At 43.5% G+C, this 22846-nt stretch overlaps 2 protein-coding genes across 6 annotated transcripts in view; both read left to right on the forward strand.

Annotated features, from left to right (window-relative positions):
- LOC310691779 (leukocyte immunoglobulin-like receptor subfamily A member 2) overlaps positions 1–1313 on the forward strand; it is a 39249-nt gene extending 37936 nt beyond the window's left edge. The window contains exon 12 of the mRNA XM_083471805.1: positions 341–1313. Coding sequence (XP_083327931.1) covers positions 341–465 — 125 coding nt within the window. The 3' untranslated portion in view covers positions 466–1313. The remainder of the gene's footprint in view (positions 1–340) is intronic.
- Positions 1–22846, forward strand: part of LOC310691790 (leukocyte immunoglobulin-like receptor subfamily A member 2) — a 72687-nt gene that overhangs the window by 43080 nt on the left and 6761 nt on the right. For 3 of the 5 annotated variants that reach the window (XM_083471888.1, XM_083471887.1, XM_083471891.1), the window contains exons 1-7: positions 6057–6174; positions 6876–6908; positions 8071–8357; positions 9979–10254; positions 11527–11805; positions 14720–15010; positions 21620–21910. In XM_083471888.1, coding sequence (XP_083328014.1) covers positions 6143–6174; positions 6876–6908; positions 8071–8357; positions 9979–10254; positions 11527–11805; positions 14720–15010; positions 21620–21910 — 1489 coding nt within the window. In that variant the 5' untranslated portion in view covers positions 6057–6142. Of the gene's footprint in view, positions 1–6056; positions 6175–6875; positions 6943–8070; positions 8358–9978; positions 10255–11526; positions 11806–14719; positions 15011–21619; positions 21911–22846 lie in introns of those variants that run through there. The other 2 variants (XM_083471890.1, XM_083471889.1) reach the window with 2 other exon arrangements.

Genomic DNA, 22846 nt, shown 5'->3' on the forward strand with positions numbered 1-22846 from the left:
ACCATAATGACCAGAGAGTGTACAAAATTCAGACACTATATGTACATTCCCCAAGGACTGTTGGAGATATATTGATTGGGAAATGTGCTCAATTCCCTCTTCATGGACAGATTACATGCACATTCTTCATGAAGCCTGGTGAATATATATAATGGTTGGTTGTTATGCATATTAAACTGCTCAGCGTATATTACATTTGTTAACCAATTAGAGAGTTTGGTGGGTTTGGGGTTTTTTTGCAACCAAGCAGTATACAAATTATGCTAAATAAAATAAAATAACAATGTACCCTTAACATGCCACCTCATAATCCAGACCTTGATTTCTCATCTCATTCCAGATACCTATAATTGCACCCAAGTCAACATCATCCGCTTTGCTATAGGAGTTCTGAGTCTTCTTTTGCTTTCATGTATCATTCTCAGAAATCAGCACTTCAGAGGGAACATGATAAATATCTCCTGATATGTTTCCTTTTCCTTTACCAACAATTGCATCCCAAAAGACAAGAGGAGTGCAGTTCAGTGGCACAGCATATGAATTGGTTGCACAATATCCTAGGTCTCCATTATCCTCAACGTCATCATTCCTTTTGTGCACAGGATATCTATTTGAAAACTCAAAATGCTACCACCAATGGCCCAGGTCCAAACAAGGCACTGAGATTCCTCAAGGGCAATGAGCTTGGCCTTCCTCAGATTTCTACTGCTTTCTCCCACAGAGTCCACTAAAAGTACCAGTTCCAGGAACCAAAGTCGGCACACTTCATATTTTCAGCAGAATACATTTTGAATTACAGCAGAATTGCATCCTGATTTTGATGTGCAACATTCCTAGAGATGTTGCAGTTGTTGGCTGAGAAGCAAAGCAAACATGGCTTTGCTACTGTATGTAGCATGACGACAAGATGATTTTTCTCAAGAAGTATGACATTTGGGGTCCACTTTGGTAAATCTTAGATATACCAGATGAGTTTCTGTGTAAGACATGCCAAGAAATGAACTTCATCTCCCTTTGGTCCTGCACTCAAGCCATGAAATGAAATGATTTTTCTACTTATGCTTTCTAGCAAAAGGATGTTGTCAAACTTCTGGTTCATAATCCATTAGGTTCAAACTGACCAGCCCTGCATCTTAATGCTAAGAGCACCTTTGTGTTCTTTTCATTCAATTAAACAGTCACATTGCCAAGGTGTCACTGTTTATGGAAATGTGTTTATTCTGTGTTTCTTGTTCTGTCGCTTTTAGCAGTTTTCTGTCATTTTAATGGGGAAATGTGCATGAAGATTATAATAAAGATAAGCTTTCCTTTTACCAGTGGGTAGTATAGTCTCTTTGTTGAATTGTGGGTTATATTTGGTGATATAAAACGGCCACCAGTAGGGCCTTTTCCACATAACGTCCCTCAGAATGATGCTACATCATGACATAACAACATTGCAGAGCACTGTGGGGATTTCAAAATGTGGCTGACTGGTTGGAAGGACTGTGGGGGATGTTGGTAAATTTCATGCTCCTGTTCATGAAATCCTCCCCATGTGTTGCTGGAGGCAGGGGCTACCCTACCTCCACATTTTTAGGAAGGATGTGATCTTCCAGTTCTATCATCACATTGCATGCCCAGGTGGAGACCCCCGACCCAAGAGCCACCCGGAAGAAATGAATGACTCATGACAACGTGGGACAATTATGGGATTAAATTGGCCACAACTTTATTTAAACTTTCACATGCAGGAAGACCTTGGCTTAGGCATTGGGCGTGTATCCCTCCCAGTCCCCAGCCGGGAATTTGGGGCACATCAGGGTAATCAGGTCTGTCTGGGAAGTGGGCTGGCTTTGGAAGACATTTGTTTACACAGAGTGCCTGTATCCATTTCACCGCAACACTGGGGAGTGCACTGACAACCTTTCAGTGTATGGCCAGTGACTCCCCTCTGACTCAGCCCCTTTAACAGGGAACCCTGGGATTGCCGCTGAGGAGGGGGGGAGGCATCACCCCCTCCCCCCATTTAGGGAAGATAGACTAAAGGATTCTGCCCAAGGCCTAAAACCACCAAAGTTGTGACATTTGCTACGGGGAAGGTGAAACCTGCCAATTCAGGGAAGTTCCCTCCTGGTCCCTTAACAGCAACCATCCTAAGACCGTAGCAGCGCCCGCATTCCTGTAAAAGAAGTTAACCTGTAATAAAAGAGCATAAAACAAAGGGAGGGTAGGGAGGGTGAAGCTCTGGAGCTGACTATGCCCTCTCAGGTAGGCTCCACCCCTTTTATCTATGTGGAGAGCTCCACCCCCCCACCACAGAGAAGTTCATTAGAACTGAGGTTTGGCGGGAACCTCAAAGGGCTGTGACGTGGGGAGGCGGACCACGAACTTCTGCCGTTGTCTCAGAGATCGGGGTGCTGTGCGCGGCCACGCAAAGGGCACCCTCCAGTTGATGGGAGAGCGGTCATTATGGAATCACAGCTGTTGCTGTTCCTTTGTACCTGCACTACTTCCTTGCCTTCCTCTGCTTCCTTCCCTCACACTGTTCTAGGGACAGAATGTAGTACCATTACATGCTTGCGCCAACTCTTTGACATCACCATAGATGCCATCTGCAGGGGGCCCTGTGTCAGGCGGCAGAGGAACCAATCCCCATGGCAGGTTGCCAGGAACAGATAAGACAAGGAAAAGTCCTCACCATCTGCTTGTTATTCAATATTCACAGAGACAGGCTTGGGAATGCAGCCTCTTGGAATAATGGAGTTGCCCCAAGTGACTCCCCACCCCCTTTTCTCCCACTTCATCATTTGCCACCTTTCCCCCTACAGGTGGTGCTGATGGCCCTCTGCTTCTGAGCCCTTTGCTCTACTACTTTCAATGCTCACTGGGTTCTGGGAGGCGGGGTCTGGAATGCTTGCTAAAGACACTGTGTCCATCAGCTGTTGCCCTCCTCTTCCTCCTCCTCTCCCGTTATTTCCCAGCTTTCCCCTTCATCTGCCTCTGAGCTGTGACCTTCCTCAAACCCCTGTTATAATTCTGAACTATCTTCTTCTTCTCCTCTGGAAGGGTCAGGTGAGGGAGGCGGTCTACACCATTCCTCTTCTGCCCAGTCCCTGACACCCTGGGTGCCCACAATTTTTTTACCATGGGAGCCTGACCGGGTGACTCAATGCATCACACGCTGCAGTGGGGGTCTCCATTGGGCCTTCCCACTGTGTGTGACATCATACGCGCATGCTGGGCACCCACAACGTTAGGTGGAACCCGGGGCGCTTCTCATTAGATGCTTTTTAAGCACATCTGATAAATTCCAAAATAAACTAAAATGCTGTTCCAGCTCATCAACACACAACAGCAAATACCAGGAAGAATGGATGAAATTTAAAGATTACTTAGCTAAATATGTTAAGATAACTTAATTGGAATAGCTTGCAAATATTAGATAGGCTTAGGATTTAAATATGTAAGGATAGGAATTAAGATGTTTAAAGCTAAATTAGAAAGAATGAAAGATGTTAAGTGTTCAAGTTAATTTTTTGAGAAAATTGATTTTGGAAAACTGTTAAAATGATATACTATACAATGAAATTCAACCGGGGGATTTGAGGAAGTCACTTAACAATGTTATTAAGATTGGTTTAATTACAACTAGGATGTATTTTGGTTTGTTTGTTTGTTTTAAATTTTTTTGGAAAATTAATAAAAAAACAAACACTCAATAGCATATAGGAAATTCCCAGAGGATTTTGGATTACACTGTTAATGTTGAGACAGGCATGCATAAAACTCCTCTGTCTTCCAAGCGTTCCCTTGCTCAGAGTCATCTCTACAGTCCCAATCCATACAGTCCCAGACATACGCATTCTCTCCTCCGCTGGAAGGAGGCATCTTTTGCATCCATGCCTCTTGGGCTTGCTGATCAGAAGGTCAGCGGTTCGAATCCCCGCAATGGGGTGAGCTCCCGTTGCTCTGTCCCACCTTCTGCCAACGTAGCAGTTCGAAAGCACACTAGTGCAAGTAGATAAATAGGTACCGCTGTGGCAGGAAGGTAAACGGCATTTCTGTGCACTCTGGCTCCCATCATGGTGTTCTGTTGCTCCAGAAGCAGTTTAGTTATGTTGACCACATGACCCAGAAAAGCTGTCTGTGGAGAAACGCTGGCTCCCTCAGCCTGAAGCGAGATGAGCACTGCACCCCATAGTCGCCTTTGACTGGACTTAACTGTCCAGGGGTCCTCTACCTTTACCTAAACCACTTTAGCAGTCACAAACTAAAATGCTGTTCCAGCTCATTTTAGTCCTGGGAGCTGTCATTTGTTAATGGTGCAGGGAATTGTAAGCTTGGGAGGAAATTACCCTTAAAAAAATGGCAGTTCTCGGCATTCTTTGGGGGAACCCATGACTGCTAAAAGTATTATAAGAGTGCTTAAAATGTACAGATGTGGAAGAGACCTGCCGACACGTCTGCTCAACCCAATGGCAACACATACGGGTTCTTCATATCCCAAGCACAATCACCAGAACATGTTATCAGCTCTCCTCACCACACCATCCTGTTATGCAAGCAATGTTCCCCGAATCTGCTATCAATATCTCTTATGGCAAGAACCAAGATTACTTGCAGTGTTTTGCCATGGTAGGCTGTTTGCTTTCTATTTATAGCTGGGAAAGAATCTGCTTCTAAACATTCTGTGCAAAGCTCTTCCCTTTGGCATTGAACGCTGCTTGGATTATTTCCCATGTGCCCAAATATTTACTGCCCGTTAGCCATCTTTATTTATTTGATAACTAACAGAATGATATTGCAACTGCAAGAATACCCTCATACTTTGTATTTGCCCGCATGAGCAGGAGATACCAACACATTCCTGAAGCATGTGACTTCCATGGTAAAATGGTCACATTTTCGATACAAAATTTCATATTCAAAACTGGAAAATCAGCCAGATTTTATTTAAAAAGTTGGAACTATACATTTGAGCTATAATGCTGATAAGGTCTTTATGATGATGATGATGATGATGATGATGATGCAGAGGCCTAGAAAAGGGGTGGGTATTTTTTTTCCATCCACATTCCCATAGTCTCCACTAGGAGAAGTAGGAAAGTTGCAAATGATACCATGCTTCCCTGCCTCCGGAGCTGTAAACAGAAGGCAGCGGGGTAAGTAGATGTGATGCCTTGTCTCCAGGGATAGGCAAATCTGTGATAGAATCATAGTTGGAGGGGGGACCCGAAGGGTCGTCTTTTTCAACCCCCTGCAACGCCGGAATCACAACCAGACGATTCCTGACAGACGGTCACCCAACCTCTGTTATACACAGATAGAGCTGGGTTAACCAGATTTCCACCTTCACAAGCAGCAAATTTCAAAGTAGCTTTTGCTGATTTAAAGGCTTGCAATTTAATATTGGATAGCTGTATATTCCAGGATGCCGTTTCTGAATAAACCAACCCCAGATATTTAAACGTATTTTCTTGGTTTATGATGTGTTCATCCAGGTGCCAAACATGCTTTTTAGGGTACTTCCCTAATACAATGACCTGCGTCTTATTGTAATTGCATTCCTCGTGCAATATGAACTTAATTTCGCAAGCAGCCGTCTCAGGCCCACCTGGGTTCTAGATACAAGTACTAGGTCATCAGCATAAATTAAGACTGAGAGTTTTTGGTTGAGAATTGTGACAGGGGCAAACTAAGACCCTCCAGTCCTTTAACCATGTCATTAATATAAATTTTAAACAACAAAGGCACCAAAATGCATCCCTGTTTGACTCCAGTAATGGTCTTAATTCTAGTAGTAAGATGGCCCAACCTCTGTTTAAAACCTCCAGTGAGCAGATTCTACCACCTTCCAAGGTAGCCAGTCCAGAAGTGAATTTTATTATGTATGTTTTCCATAAAAACAATTCTATGGCAATTCAAAACCCTGCTTTGTGCTTGATTTATTTGCATGCAATCTGATATATGGCTACAGGAGATTGTTTAGATTGAAGGAAACTCTGAGAAGCTCAAGGTCTAGGGTGGGGTAGCAAATGTGGCCACTGTCAGCTTCCTGCCATTTCAGATGCAATCTAGGACCTCACAGAAAACATCATGCTAAACAGAGCGGAGGACAGCAGCTCTGGAACGGGCTGAAAGACCCCAACATTTCTGCATCATGATACCCGTTCTCCCCATGGTGTTCTTTTGGTGAGATTTTTATATGGCAAAACAAAAACAAATTCCTCCACAGTTGTTGATGGGGGTGGGGGCAGAGGTTATAGAGATTTTTACGGGAGGTGGCAAAAATCAGCAAAAGGTTCGTGGTAATAGGGTTTAGCCTTGCCAGTAGGCCTTTCCCCTGTTTTCAAAGCTGTGTTACTACAGGGAAGGGGCAGAGCCCATCTCAGCAGATGTTGGCGGCCACCATTTCCTTCCCCAGGACATTGGAGTAAAATTGTGATTATTTAGCATGTACTCTTCACATGGTCAGATGTATTCTGTGTGGGGTTTTAAAAAAAGGAAAAAAATGTGTTAATTGTGTGTTTGATAGGTGAAAGCCTTATAACGTGGGGCAAGGTAAAAAATTAAGCATGAAATAACATAATTTCTGGTTTATTGGCACCATTGGTGGCTTCCATTTGTGAATAAATAGCAGCTTGAGAGGGATGAAGGAAGTTGTCTTACACCGAGTCAGAACTTTGGACCATCTGGTTTAGCATTATTGACACTGACTGGCTGTTTCAGGCAAGAGTCTTTCCAGAGCTGGGGACTAACCTGTGACCTTCTGAATCCAAAACAAGTGCTCTATCTCTTTTCTAAAGGAGGGAGAGGGCTAATTTGTGTTGGTGAAGGGGAGAAGAATTACACTATCTCCACCCACTAAATGTATGTTTCTTTCCTCTTCCCAGGCTCCTTTCTGGCATAAGAGGAAGTGTTCAAAGGTAAGACTACATTGAAGTTGAATGTGGCAGGAATGTACCGTATTTTTCGCTCTATAACACGCACCCGACCATAACATGCACGTAGTTTTTAGAGGAGAAAAATCCGTAGGCATGCCACCCGTAGGCATTCCCTCCATAACACGCACAGACATTTCCCCTTACTTTCTATGAGGAAAAAAGTGAGTGTTATGGTGCAAAAAATACGGTAAGTTACTCCAGTAACTTTGATCTGTGGGAAGCTTTTAAATGGGCTCTCTGCATCTCTGTGTGAGAAAGTGAATGAGTGAGTGATAGAGATTCTCCTCAGGGCTAACAAGAGCTGTAGTGGTAAGAAATTGGGGTGGGGGGCTTAGGAACGGTTGCTGTTTCTGCAGCAGGGTCCTTGTCTCTAGTGTCTTGGAGCCATCCAATCAGCATGAAAGGGGAGCTTTTTAGCCACTGAGAAGGATACTTCACACTCTTTGTTCTAATTGGAGCCAATCAGAGAGAAAGGAGTTAAATCAGCCAATGAGGATTGACTCCTAGGATCACTCTGGAGAGGCACACAGGAAGAACACCAAGGCATAGCTATTCTGTATGCTCCAAAACTATGCATTCAGGAACACTGAAAACACAAAGTGCTTCACTTTCAAGAAAATGGTGTGCAAGTTCTGTTACAGGCAATGGCACTTCAAGGAAAATACAGCTGAAGTCACTCTTAGAGGGACGTTTCCTACAATATACATGAGAGGGGTGCCAAAATCAGTGCAGATGAGGAGAAATTTTCTGCTGCCTTCTAAATTTTGGAGAGTTGAATTCAGGATTGGAAGAAATGAGAAACTTAGAGAATCATAATTGAAAGATATTTCCATTCCTACCCACAATGCACCTGATGTAGGATCACTGAGGATCATTGTGGATAATTAAAATGGTGGCTATACTCAGCTCCTCCATTGCTCAGAGTCCTTTGCCTGCCGCTCTCTGGTAGGCCCGAGGGGGTCCCATGACAGAGAAGGATGCCTCTGAGTCACTTTGCCTGGGGCCACCACAAACTTGAAGGCAACCATATAGGCCTCCCATCTACTTCTGCTTCTACTTCTATTATTATTATTATTATTATTATTATTATTATTATTATTATTATTATTATTATTATTATCTTTTTCTTTCCTTGTTAACCCAGTGAGATCCTTTGCGCTCCCAATATCACATTGGAACCTAGCCTGGGAATCTTAGAGAGAGGAAATGCCACCATCAAATGCTGGAGTCCTTTGAACTTATTCATGAATTTTTCTCTGGAGAGGCACAACACAAGCCACGACATAACCATTGCCACCCAAATAGCCAGAGGAATGGCTGCATTTCACATCACTAATGTAAGCCGTGAACGTGGAGGGTTATACAGCTGTTACTATTACAGCAACCTATTTCGGTCAAATCACAGTGAACAAGTGAAGCTAATGATAATAGGTAAGACATCCGCAGCAAAATCTTGCTCAGCATCCCAGCGAGGCCGGGCAAGGTAGAGGTTGCATAGTTCATTGGTCCAGGCTAGATGTTTTGGTCTGGTAACATGCTTAGAATGCACCTTCAGAGATTCACACTGAATGCTTTAAGCCCACAAACACTTGCCCAAAATGAAAACTTGGAACTTGCTGCTAACCTCAGAGTAAACCCAGCTGGATTAAACAGAAGTTACTTTATAGGATTGTAAAGTTAGCCATAGGAGGTGTGCCTGATTTTAATCCTAAATAACACCCAGGAACTGTCCTTTAACTTGGAGCAGTGTCCACAATGCTATGGTATTCGACACTGGCTTCATTATTAGATTAGATTAGATTAGATTAGATTAGATTAGATTAGATTAGATTAGGTGTACAGTCATACCTCATGTTACGTTTGCTTCATGTTATGTTCTTTCAAGTTACGTTCCGCAGTGCAGACACGCTGCTGTGGGTTGCGCTCTTTTCATGTTGTGAACGGATCCCGTTCGCAACCAGAGGTACCACTGTATTACTCACCCTTCACCAGTAGGTCTCAGGCAGGTTACAATAATTAAAATTCAGAATTAAAAACAGTTAAAACAGATACCTTCAAAAGAGTAGGGTGAAAACTGTATCATGAAGAAGCCAGGTGCACCTCTGTGGGAAGAGAATGGCACAACAAATAGGCTGCCACAGAGAATACCCTTTCCTGAGCCACTGCCACCCTGAAAGTCTAAGGGAGGTAGAACTGCCAAGGGGCCTCCTCTTCTCATCTTAACACCTGAGATAGTCAGTAGGGAAGAAGGTGGTCTGTTTGGTGCCTAAGTTATTTAGGGCTTGTTCAGGGCTTTGAACACAAATGTGAGCACCTTGAATTTAGGTCTGGAAATGAACCAGCAGAAAATGCAGCTGTTTTAGAACATAGGATATATGAGTTCTAAAGGCAGCCCCAGCCAGTAATCTGGTCACTGCATTTTGGACCAACTAAAGTTTCTGAGTAATCTCCAAGTGCATAGAGTGCATTAATTCAACTTCTGGCACTTACTGTAGACTCTTTATTTAATTCCAGCATGCATTTTCATTGAATTCTGATTTTATAGTTATCAACACTTTTTTTAAATTAAAAAAATCATTGTATTGAGCTTCTTGTACGCTGGTTAGAGACATTTCTAATTAAGTCGTATATCATACCTCTGAACCGTCCCGATTTGAGCAGGACATGCCGGAATTACGGAAGCCATCCTGGCTTCTGGTTGGATCCAAGCATGTCCCATTGTTTTGGTCCGGTGCTCTGGCGCGAATCAGCTGGTTTGTGCCAGAGTACCAGACCAAGGGAGACCAAGGTATTTTGGTCTCACATTCTTGCATGAGTCAGCTGGCTGGGAAACCCAGCCAGATGGGTTATTATTATTATTCTCCCATGAGAGCTTGGGAGCCAAATTGGTTTTGCACCCAATGCAAAACCATTTTTTTTTAAAGGATTCTGGGCATGGGGGGGGGGGGACCAGGTAAGTACAAAAGCTATTCAGGAGGTGTGTTTCAAGTCAGTGTGTCTGCACTGTCTTTTGCAAGGACTGAATTCCTCAAGAATCTTTGTCCTTGCACAGATCCAACGTTAGGAAAGCCTAATATCTCCTTCAGTTCCATGGATCAGATCACACTGGGAAGTAATTTCACCATCTGTTGCCAAAGCCCACACGAGGATGTGGAGTTCTATTTCCAAAATGCTAATACCCAGGTGACACATCAGACTATGGCAAAGAATTTCATTGTCAGCAAGGCAGAGCCGAGGCATGGAGGGAACTACCAGTGCAGCTACCACCGTCATTTAGAACCCTTTATCAGCTCAGAGCCCAGCAGCTCTCTCTTGCTGCTGCTGACAGGTAAGTAGTCGAGCATCTTTGCATCAAGCATCGTTCTTACAAATACTGTAATAGGTTCAGATCTGTTAAAGTACAATAACACCCTTGTAAAGTATACAGTTTTGGGGGTTTTTCTCCTCCCCCCTTTATTTTACTCTTCTACACAGGTTCTCTTTCTCTTTCTCTTTTATTTACATCTCACAATGTTTAGTGCACATAAAATTATGTACTTTTTGAACTTTCAATAAAGATGTTTTTTTTAAAAAAAAAGGAAAAGAAAGCATCTTTGCAGGCACGTCCCTAACCTCATCTCTCAGTCTGGATTTTTCGTTTTAGCTTAATTCTAGCTACAGCATGTTCCAAATGTTTAGTAGCAAAATATCAGGAGGCTGTACATACAATGAGAGATCTCTCTGGGGGGGTCAGTGGAGATTTTTAATGTTTGATGTTTTATTGTGCTTTTAAATCTGTTGGGAGCCGCCCAGACTGGCTGGGGAAACCCAGACAGATGGGCGGTGTATGAATGAATGAATGAATGAATGAATGAATGAATGAATATTATTAGTGAAGGCAGCAAAGAAATACATTTAGCCATAAGCTGAGAGCTGACAAATATGAGTTTCATATACAGTACCACCAACATGTTCATTTGGGAGGCCCGAGGCCGGAGTATGCTAAGGGTTCAGGGGAAGGCAGTTGAGGAACTGCAGCAAGTCTCAGAAGATGCTACAAGACCCAGAGCTCCCTCTGAAGAGGAAATGGTTGCTAAACCACTCCGTTGAAGCTGAGGTTTAAAGGCAATCTTGTGGAAGGACGAAAGGATGTAATCAGCTCCACTTACAGGCAGCAGATGGGATATATGATCTGTGAGTTTATGGCAAAAGGCTGAAGCTCACTGAGAAAGCAGAAGGTCTCAGTTCGAATCACTGGCACCTTCAGGTAGGGCTGGGAGAGAAACCTTGGAGAACCAGGACCCAGTGGCGTAGCGTGGGTTGTCAGCACCCGGGACAAGGCAAGTAATTTGCGCCCCCTAACCCGTAGATTTGCGCCCCCTAACCCTAACCCCCAGATGTTGTGCCCGGTGCGGCCCGCCCCCCCTGCACCCCCCACGCTACGCCACTGCCAGGACCGGCCAGTGTAGACAATGGTCTGACTTTGTGTAAGGCAGTTTCCTATGTCCCTGTGTCCACACACATTGCTGTTGAATGCTAAGGTGGAGACACCTGCCTCTTCCCACTCTTTACAAGCATGCCATGATGGGCCACCTCACATCTCTTTTTCTTCTGCATGCAGATCTCAGATTAAGCAGACCCAACATCTTCCGAAGACCCAGTGATTCAATTGCCCTGGGGGGACGTGTGAAGATACAGTGTCAACCTAAAGATGGAGCCACCTCGTTTTATTTTTATAAGGCTGGAGGCTCAAAAGCGGAGGGGCCCATGCCTTTTCCCTCAGGTGAACTTTCCATTAGTAATGTCAGCCTGGAACACAAAGGGAATTTTAGCTGCATCTATGGACGGAAACCTTTCCTCGTCTCAAAACTGAGTACATCCCTGGAGCTTCTCGTATCAGGTATAGTATCTTATTTGGTGTGTCCTGAACTTATCACATCATTTAATTTGCAGTGCCTTTGAAACTTAAATACAGTGGTACCTTGGGTTACAGACGTTTCAGGTTACAGACTCCACCAACCCAGAAATAGTACCTCAGGTTAAGAACTTTGCTTCAGGATGAGAACAGAAATCGCACGGTGGCAGCAGGAGGTCCCATTAGCTAAAGTGGTACCTCAGGTTAGGAACAGTTTCAGGTTCAGAACGGACCTCCAGAACGAATTGTTGTTAACCTGAGGTACCACTGTAATTCATTGCTTTTAGCCTCTTTCCATATGAGCCTACCTGGACCCTGAGATCATTTTCTGAGGCCTTTCTTCAGGTGCCTCCACCTCAAGAGGTCCAAATGGTGGCAACACGAGAAAGAGCCTTCTCTGCAGTGGCTCCCCATCTGTGGAATGCTCTCCCCAGGGAAGTTCGCCTGGCGCCTTCATTATACACCTTTAGGTGCCAGGCAAAAACTTTACTTTTTAACCAGGCCTTTGGTTGACGTGTTTGACGTCCTATACCCTTTTAAAATGTGGGGGGTTTGGGGGGGAGGGGGCATTGGGTTGTCTTTATTTTGATGATATATTATGTGCTTTTATATTCTGGTTTTGTTTTGTGATCTGCCCTGAGACCTCCAGTTATAGAGTGGTATATAAATTCAATTAATACTAATACTAATATAAGACCTGAAAGTCTCACAGGGTGGTTTCCAACTAAGCTTGGGTATCAATGGCCTTTGTTTAGTTTTATATTAATATTTTATTATAAACATACAAACAAACAAACAAACAAACATAGTATTATTACAATCAAACATTCACTCATTTATCATTTATTTCTAAAGCATCCTACATTAAAATGGTGTCTTTGATGTTCTATAGTACACATATAATATTGTAGAGTTTCCTAAAATTTTAAGCATTTACATTTCTATTGTGTGTGTGTGTGTGTGTGTGTGTGTGTGAGGAGAGAGAGAGAGAGAGAGAGAATTTTACCTTTGTTTGCTTGCTCTTTTGGATACATAGACAAAAATACTGTGATAGTTTTTTGTGTTTTATTTTGATTATTTGAGATGTTAAGGGAGAAATACAACCTGCAGAGGCTAGCGGATGCAAAATGACCTGGCCAAGCTAGGGCCATTAAGAAACAATACAGGGCCATTGAGATCCATTAACAATGCAAGAGAACTGTCCCCCCTCCCCTTTGCTCTGAGGTGTGAACAGAGACTGGGTTTGGAATGTTTGCCAGGGTAACTGGTTGAGGTGACAGGAAAATAAAGGTTTTTTGAGCAAGGGTTGCTGGGGAAAATAAGAAGGAAGAAAGTCTGGGACCCATCTTGGGAAGGCTGGCAGGGAGAGATGCCCTGGACTGCAGGGCTGCACTGCTATGGGGGACCAGCCCCTCCTGCATGCAGACTGAAGGTGTAAATAGGTGAATAAACCATATTTCTTAAAGCTATGACAGTCTCCAAAGGACCACAGACCCTGGGTGAGTGCCTGGAAGAGCCACCCAACTGTGCAGTAACAAAATAATAAATAATCCGCAAACCAAGAAAACAAGAATTTCATAAAACAGAAACAGCTACTAGCACCATTTACACAGAGGACAGCTATAAACCTTAGCGTTCTCAATTTTAAAAACAGTTAAAATAGGCATTTTTTAATGTATTTATTTAACCCAGAGGCCATGTGTCCTCTGTAATTTTAGGGTATGCCTAAATAAATAAATATATGGAAGTGGAAGACAGGGGTGCCTGGCGTGCTCTGGTCCATGGGGTCACGAAGAGTTGGACATGTCTACATGACTAAACAACAACAACAAATAAATAAATAAATATTATTTATACTCAGCCCACCTGGCTGGGTTTCCCCAGCCACTCTGGGCAGCTCCCAACAGAATATTAAAAGCACAACAAAAGCGTCAAACATTAAAAACTTTCCCAAAAAGGGCTGCCTTCAGATGTCTTCTAAAAGTCAGATAGTTGTTTCTTTCCTTGACATCTGATGGCAGGCTCCACTACTGAGAAGGCCCTCCGCCTGGTTCATCTGGTTCACCAGCTATAGCCATTCCTGAACAGAGATAGCCTGATCCCTGTAGCCCATTCATTCATAACCTCAAGGCTGGATTACTGCCACATACTGTACTCTAGGAGTGGCTGTCCTTGGTGCTGATTGGGAAGCTCCAGCTGGTGTGCAATGCAATGGCTAGGCTGCTTATGGGGGCACATAGCTGCCAACATACAACACCACTGTAAAAAAACAGCTGCACTGTCTCCCCATCTACTACTGAGCCGGTTCAAGGTCCTTGTGTTAATCTACAAAGTCCTGGGTATCTTAAGGACCACCTGAACCTTTATATCCAGCTTCACCACTGAGGTCATCTGCATGGGCATCACTGGTTGTCGTCCCCAAAATTGGCAAGGCTCACCTGACACCAATATGAAGCTGAGCTTTTAGTGCCATCAGCCCAGTCCTGTGAAATGCCAATAGAGATTCAGTGGGTCCCTTGAAATGCCGGCCAAAAATTATGCAGGCAGGTAAGAACATGTATTTCTGTAACAGCTAATTGATGATCTCTGGTTTAAAATTTTACCCAGTTCTTATTCCATATAGGTATTATTGCTGTGAGCTGCTTTGAGTTTTTTATGCTCTAATTTTTAAATAATTTTTTAAAATAAATGAATAAATAATTTTTAAAAAATAAATAAATAGCCCCTACTGAATTTTCTTTTGACCAAGCTGAGTTGTTGGGTGGATGTCTATGATCAGAAGAGCAAGTGGTTGTCACCTGCCCCTTATTCATTACTATGGCAGAGAAAAGTTCAGATGTTAAGAGGACTTGGAAACTGGGGAGGGATTCCCCCACCCCTTATATTTTCTTTTGCACAGATCCCAAATTATCCAGACCCAGGATCTTCCTGACACCCGCTGAGCCTGTTTACCCAGGAACAAAAGTCACTATCCATTGCCAAAGCCAAGACATTGCAGCAGCATTCTATTTTAAAAAGGATTCAGACCAAATGGTCCCTATGACCATCAGTAACAACGGGGCCATGGCAATTTTCGACATCAGTAATATAAAGCCGGCACATGCTGGGAACTATATCTGCACTTATCGTCCCAAGCTAGAACTTTTTGTCACCTCACCATCCAGTGATCCTGTGGAGCTGCTTTTCAGAGGTATGTTCTGAGTGTTTAGGTGGAACCAGAAATAATTTCAAGAGTGAAGTTAAGTAAGCTGACAGTAGTATAAGGGTAAGCCCTGATTCCTGGAGTCTGATGGGACCCCTTAGACTCTTAAGTTTGCATGGGTAGGCAAACTAAGGCCCGGGGGCCGGATCCGGCCCAATTGCCTTCTAAATCTGGCCCGCGGGCAGTCCAGGAATCAGCGTGTTTTTACATGAGTAGAATGTGTTCTTTTATATAAAATGCACCTCTGGGTTATTTGTGGGGCCTGTCTAGTGTTTTGACATGAGCAGAATGTGTGCTTTTATTTAAAATACATCTCTGGGTTATTTGTGAGGCATAGGATTTCGTTCACTTTTTACCTTCAAAATATAGTCCGGCCCCCCACAAGGTCTAAGGGACAGTGGACCGGCCCACGGCTGAAAAGTTTGCTGACCTTAGAGTTTGATTGATAATATCACATGATATCCCACGCCATACCTCCCGCCATGTAAGTCCACCATGACATGTATTTCAGGATCATGCGCCCCCTCTACAATGAAGGCAGGCCTTTATGGACTAATAGGCAGAGTTTTTTAAACCCCTAGCCAATTTGACTTGAGTCAAAATAGGGTATCTGATTGGCTTGACCGGGCTATGTGACCCCTCTACAATGATGTCACATCACTGTGGACTAATCAGAGGTTTTAAACCCCCAACCAATCTGCTACTTAATCTGCTAGAACTTTTAGAAGTGTTGGGTCAGCCTCAGTGTGTTGACTCCTAAGAATGTGTCTGGGCATGTAAAGAGGCCACCCTACAGCAAGCCCAAGTTCCCCTTTCCCTGATTGTATGAGGTTGAATACCTCTGCCTATTGGCCCACAATAACCTGCTGTCATTGTGGAGAGGTCACATGACCTCTCCTAAGGCATGGCATGGTGGTCTTAAAGGGTGGTACTTCTGAGGCAGGGCTTCCGGGGTGGCATATCATGTGATCATAAATCAAGCTGGCGGATGACAACTAGGGGGTGAGGCTTAAGCATTTGACAGGCAGTAGGAGCTTTATACTACTGCTGACAACCAGAAATAGCTGTGGATATATGAGTGGGAAATTATTCTGTCTGATATTTACACTGGTCACCTCCATTATTGTTTTGCTAAATATCAGTGCTAGGAAAGTTCATGATGACCTCATTCACACATCCCAAAACCGTGTGAGAACCAAAACAGAGCCCTCCATTGAAATCCACAATTTTATTAATTTTGCAGTGCAGTTATGCAATCACAATGTGCACAAAAATGCACATATTAGGGTAAAACGTGCCTTAAAGGGCATATATTATTGAAAACAACATACAAAATGCATTATTGTAGGGGAAATCGCTTTGCAAAAATGTGCATATTAGGTAAGATTTGTGTTCAGTGCTGATAAATTTTCATGATGGTTTTTTTTAAAAAACACACACAGCAAACTGATACAAAAAATGTAATGCATTGAATGGAAAATGAGAAAAATGTTGATTTAAAGCAGAGTCTCGTGCCCAGCGGAAGGATGAGGAGTACGTGCTGCATACTCTATATTGCTTTATTTATAGTTCAAAGCAGGTATATTACAGAAAGACATCTTGCCTCTGCCGGAGCAGAGAAAATGCATCCTCTCTCCTCAACAGCTTGGAGAGAATCACACAGAGAAAAACAGGAAACCAGTGTACGTCACATCCAGCCTCCCTTTCCCGTGAGAAACTCCAACAGTACAGACTGTGGAATGTAAACACCTGTCTCGTGACAAGCCCTTTCGCTGCACAGTGAAGGAAAGCAGAAACCAACATCCTCCCCCTTTCTGTGAACATCACTGGGCAGCGTGTTCGTACAATATCAGTACAAACCCAACTTCTGCACATAGGTACAGTGTTGATCCCTTGATATAATCTTGGACAATACATCAGCAGGAATTTCATTACTTGGCATATAGGACACCGTTACGAGTCCCTTCTGAATACATTCCCTAGCATGCTGCAACTTTAATTGCAAGTGCTTCGTGCTTTGCTTACAACCTTCAGACTTCAGCAAAGCCAAACATGCTTTGTTGTCCTGGTAAACCTGGATTGGACATTTGACAGGAATTTTCATATCTTTGCACAATTGTACTAACCATTCACAATCCTTAAGTGAATAAGACAGTGCGTTCAGTTCAGCTTCACAAGTACTTAAGCTAACTGTTGTTTGCTTCTTGCATGACCAGTCAAACAGACCCTGATTGTACATGTAGCAAACTCCAGATGTACTTTTCCTGTCTGTAGTGTCACTTCCAAAACTTGCATCTGCAAATATCTCAAGACCACCAGACTTCTGATTGTTAAGTCTCAGTCTGTAATGCATAGTGCCTTTCATATACCGCGCTATGCGTTTCAGAGCTTTCCAATCCTTGACACTAGGATTGTTGACTTGTCTGCTTAGCAAATTACAGCTAACAGCAATGTCTGGTCTTGAACATCTGGCAATGAAGTTTAGCTTGCCTAGCACACTTCTGTACAGTGTAGTGTCAGAAAATGCTTCTTCAGTGTCATCTACCTGATAACCTGTTGTCATTGGTGTGTCTACAGGGTTAGCATCTATCAGGTTTAGTTTACTTAACACATCAGTAATTTTCCGTGACTGGTGTACTAGAATGTTACCATCTTGATCTTTCTCTATTTCCAGAGATAGGTAGTTGTTTACCTCACCAAGATCTTTCATGTCAAAGTGCTCTTTCAGTTGAGCTAGGGCGTTATTGTACATTGCGACATCTTTCCAAAAGAATAATAAATCATCAACATAAAACAAACAGTACAGTTTCTTTTGCCCCTCCTCTTTGACAAATACACAAGGATCAGCTTTCCCTTGCTGAAAACCTAGAGAAAACAATACTTCAGTGAGTTTTGTGTGCCAACACCGTGCACTTTGTTTGAGACCATAAAGGGATTTCTTCAGAGCACAAACAAATCCCTGTTTTACCTGTACGCCATCAGGTGGAAGCATATAAAGTGATTCATCCAGAGATCCGTACAGAAAAGCTGTATTAATATCATGGTGACTTATGTGTAGATTTTCCTCTGCAGCTAGCTTGAGCATAAGCCTAATGCTCTCATATCTCACTGTGGGTGAGTAGGTCTCGTGATAGTCTTCACCTGGTACCTGTGCAAAACCTCTGGCTACCAATCTGGCTTTGTGTCTGACTATCTTGCCATTTTGATCTGTCTTCGCATTGAAGACCCATTTGCTTCCAAGCAGTTTCATTCCTGGAACTACTGGAACTAGTTCCCATGTTTTGTTCCTTTCTAAGGAATCAAGCTCAGCCTTCATGGCATTTAACCATGGCTCAGCTTCCTTTGAATCCAAACCCTGGATTTCTTGGAAACTTGAAGGTTCAAATACCTTCTTGGAGCTTTTAACAGCTGTTACTGCTATCGTAGCAAATTCATCAGCAAATCTCTTTGGAGGTTTGCCTTTTGTGGCTCTCTGTGACCTACGAATTAGCCTTAAGTCTTCAACACTCTCCTCTTCCTTCTTGGGAGAAAAACGACCTATTGTGAACAATGGTTCCTCCAATTCCTGATCAGAGCTTTCAGAGGGTCGCATAGAGGCTTTCGCACTCTTGAAATCCTCTGAATCACCCGATTCAGTTTCAGATTCAGACTCAGAACCTTCATCAGTGGGTTGTTGTGGTTGCTTTTGACTATCCTCAGTCTCATCACCGTCATCAGGATAACATTGGAAAATTCCCACATTCTCCCCCCACTTTGCATTGTACTCAACACTTCTCGTGAGCTTAATTGTCTTAGAGTCAGTCATCATTATTCTGTAAGACCCTTTCTGATAACCTAGAAAGATACCATGCAATCCACGCTTGTCTAACTTGGAGTTTTGTGGTGAGTGAACCCACATGTCAGAACCAAAAATCTTCATGTGTTTGATGTATGGCTTCTTGCCAAACATCTTCTCATAGGGGGTACAACCAATCGCTGAAGATAACCTGCGATTGTAACTGTAAACAAAACACGAGAGAGCTTCGGCCCAATAACTCTCTGGAAGATTGGCATCATGTAGCAAGGTTTTTAACCCTTGAAGCAATGTCTGATTTGCCCGTTCTGCAAGTCCATTCTGCCATGGCGAGCGAGGACTAGACAAATCGTGTTGAATTCCTTTCTCAGTCAGAAAAGCTTCAAACTGCTGAGAAGTGAATTCTCCCCCGCGATCACTGAAAAGAGTCTTTATCTTCTTACCATGCACATTTTCCAACCAAGCACAGAATTCCTTGAACCTAGGAAAAGCCTCTGATTTCTGCTTGAGATTATACACAAAAATATATCTAGAAAATGCATCAATGAGAACCATGAAGTACCTATTGCCACCCAAAGAGGGCGCTAGTGGTCCAACCAAATCTGCATGAACAACCTGGTATGGTTCTGTAGCTTGCCTACTAGACACCTTACCTTTCGCAGCCATTTTCACCTTGTTTGCTGCGCATGCTTTGCACTTCATGTGGTACCTGCAGGGTTTAATAGTCATACCTTCAACCAAGGCAGGCATTTTAGATACTGCCTCAAAATGCAAATGACCAAATTTTCGGTGAAAATCATGAATACATTCTGCATGCAAACTTTTGTTAGAACCTGCAATGCAACAAGTGTCATCCTGCACAACATCATCATAATACAAAACAAACAAACGATCAACATATTCAGCATGCAATACATAATCATTTTTCTTTGTGATGATGCACTTCTTGTTCTTGAAGGACACGTCAATGTTCCGCTCATTCAGCTGTCCAACACTGAGCAAATTATGTTTGGCGTCTGGCACGTAAAGCACATTCTGTATCGATAAGTCCAAACTGTGAAGAACAACAGTTCCGTAGCCTTTACTGGGAATAGTGTGGTCATCCGCCTGGTGAATCGCACCTTCCTGCGGTGTAAAAGACACAAACAGTCTCTTATCGTTGCACATATGGTGGGTTGCCGCTGAATCAACAACGAAGAAAGATCTAGACGTCTTCTGGACCTCTGCAACCTTTGGAGTGAAGCGTGAAACCATAGCCTTGTGCTGCGTTGTCCTAGACACCGGACCTTTGCCTTTGCCTCGGCCTTTTCCACGCGATGAGCTTTCGCTGCGCTGCTCTGTCTTGGCCCTGGGATATCTGCATTCCCTCTTCATATGGCCTAGACGTCCACACGAGTAGCATTTCACTGCCTTCAAAGCTTTGGCGCCATCTGGTGGTTCCACTGCACTAAGGGATGACGTCTGTGAAGACTCCCCCTTGCCCATGCAGCTAGCACCCCGGCGATCTGCTTCATTCAATATCACGGCAGTTACATAGTCCACTGTCAGCTGAGCGGTTGGCTGCACAGCAATCTGGGTTGCAACAGACTCCCAACCTGAACCCAAAGATTGTAGTATCATGAAAGAATACACAGCCTCTGGAAAGTTGAGTCCTCTCTGTTGCAGCTCATGTCTCAGATTTTGCATCTCCATCAGATGTAAACGCACATCTCCACCTTCAGCAAGAGCCATATTATGCAGCTTGTTAAAGTAAAACATAGTAGATCCAGCTTCTGTCCTTAAGTGAGCCTCTCTCAAAGCGTCCCAAATTTCTCTGGCTGAGGTCTTATCACGCAATAGACAGAGCTCTTCTGGGGATACTATCAATGTAAGAGTTCCCCTTGCTTTGGAATCTTTAGCTTCCCATGCATCTGTAACTGGAACTGGGGGGGTGTCTGTAATCACCTCAAACAAACCCTCTTTCCGCAGAATTGCCTCTGCATATAGAACCCAGTCTGCGTAATTTTTCTTGTTGAGCTTAGGAATCCCACAAGCATCCTGAAGGGCCATCATGACTCTGGCATTAGCCTTCAGCGTCATATATGCTGCTTTAAATCTTGCTGCGTCACTGCTGCAGCTGCTTTATTCCAAAAGCGCACTTAAAAGTTACTTTCGATTTCCCCAGCATAGTGACTTGTGCTTGGGAGCCTTTTGCCTGTTCCCGGCAAAACGGCTTTAAAAGTTCAAAGTCCAGCCATAAAGCAATTAACTAGAAGCTGGCAGGCTGCCCGGAGCAGTAGCACATACCTCATCAATCACTTTTACGCGCAGAGCAAACTCCGATCTGATCTGTCCCTCTGCTTTCCGATCCTTTGCCGGCACTCCGATTCGACTTCTGGGCCCATAACCACATGTTGATTTAAAGCAGAGTCTCGTGCCCAGCGGAAGGATGAGGAGTACGTGCTGCATACTCTATATTGCTTTATTTATAGTTCAAAGCAGGTATATTACAGAAAGACATCTTGCCTCTGCCGGAGCAGAGAAAATGCATCCTCTCTCCTCAACAGCTTGGAGAGAATCACACAGAGAAAAACAGGAAACCAGTGTACGTCACATCCAGCCTCCCTTTCCCGTGAGAAACTCCAACAGTACAGACTGTGGAATGTAAACACCTGTCTTGTGACAAGCCCTTTCGCTGCACAGTGAAGGAAAGCAGAAACCAACAAAAAAGAGAAGCCAAAATTGACAAATTCACCCATCCCCAGACACGCCCCAATCACATGGTGACAGTCAGCATCTAAATTCCCTTTTCCTTCTGTGCATAGATGACAGCTTAATAAAACCTTCAATCTCCATCAACCCCAGTGAGTTAGTTGCCCTTGGAGGAGAAGTCAATATTGTGTGCACAATTGCATATGGATCTGCACAGTTTTATCTCCATAAGACTGGAGATCCAACACCAAAGTATTCCAGGTTGGGTAATTTGAGCACCCACACTTTTCCTATTACCAATATCAGCTTGGAGGACAAAGGGCATTATACTTGCAGCTACATATGTTCAGGAAATTCCTTTTTCATCTCAAAACACAGTGCCCCCCTGGAGCTTCTGGTAACAGGTAAGGCTGGTCCTCCAGCAATCTCCAATATTTGTTTTAGAATGGCCTTTGAAGCTTATTCATTCATTTATCTAGCCCTTCTGGTTGTTTATGTCATAAATGTTAAAATGGGAATTTGCTCAGGTGAGCTTGAGAGGTAGCAGTGTTCTCCTGCTCCTGCGTTTTTAACATCACCATGATATGAGGAAATTAAGCAAAGTGAATCTTTCTCCTAGCTATGGGATAACACAATGGTGAGGGAAGGAACAAACTACAACTGCTTATTTTCCAGGCTGCTGTTCAGGTCATTGGGTTGGAACCAGTAAGAATAGTTGGCAACTCAACGGAAATGCAGGATTCTTCCCCCGTGCCCTTCTAGAATATTTGGCTAAGCTGGATTTGCCTGGGATAAGTTCATCACAAAGAGGTCTAAATGTTCTTTCACGTTGAAGACGTGTTAGACTTAGGCCCGTTTAAACAGTATCAAACCACTTTCAACAACCATGTCTTCCAGCAAAGACTCAAAAGAAAGTGTAGGGGGCTGACAGTTGCTAGGAGACCCTTATTCCCATCACGGAGGTACAATTCCAGAGTGGTTTAATGACCAATACCTTAGAAATCAATGCATCTTCACAGAGAACTCTGGGAATTGTAGTTCTGTTAGGAGAATCGGTGTCTCCTAACAACTCTCAGGATCCTTAACAAAGTATACTTCCTGGGATTCCCAAGCTGTAATTGTTTAAAGTGGTGCAATACGCCTTTAAATGTATAGTGCACGTGAGCTGTTAATATGTCTGCACAAAAAATTGCAGCAAGGCATACCTGGTCGATGTCCTTTCTCTGGAAATAATATAAACCAGCAGTTATAATCAGATCTCTCCGTAGTGCTGAAGAGATCAAGAAAAAAGCAGGGTGATGATAAATGGAGTGGGACTCCTCACCATCCAATCTCTCCCT

This window comes from Podarcis liolepis (assembly GCF_965112155.1).
Source record: "Podarcis liolepis genome assembly, chromosome: 13".
Taxonomy (NCBI): domain Eukaryota; kingdom Metazoa; phylum Chordata; class Lepidosauria; order Squamata; family Lacertidae; genus Podarcis; species Podarcis liolepis.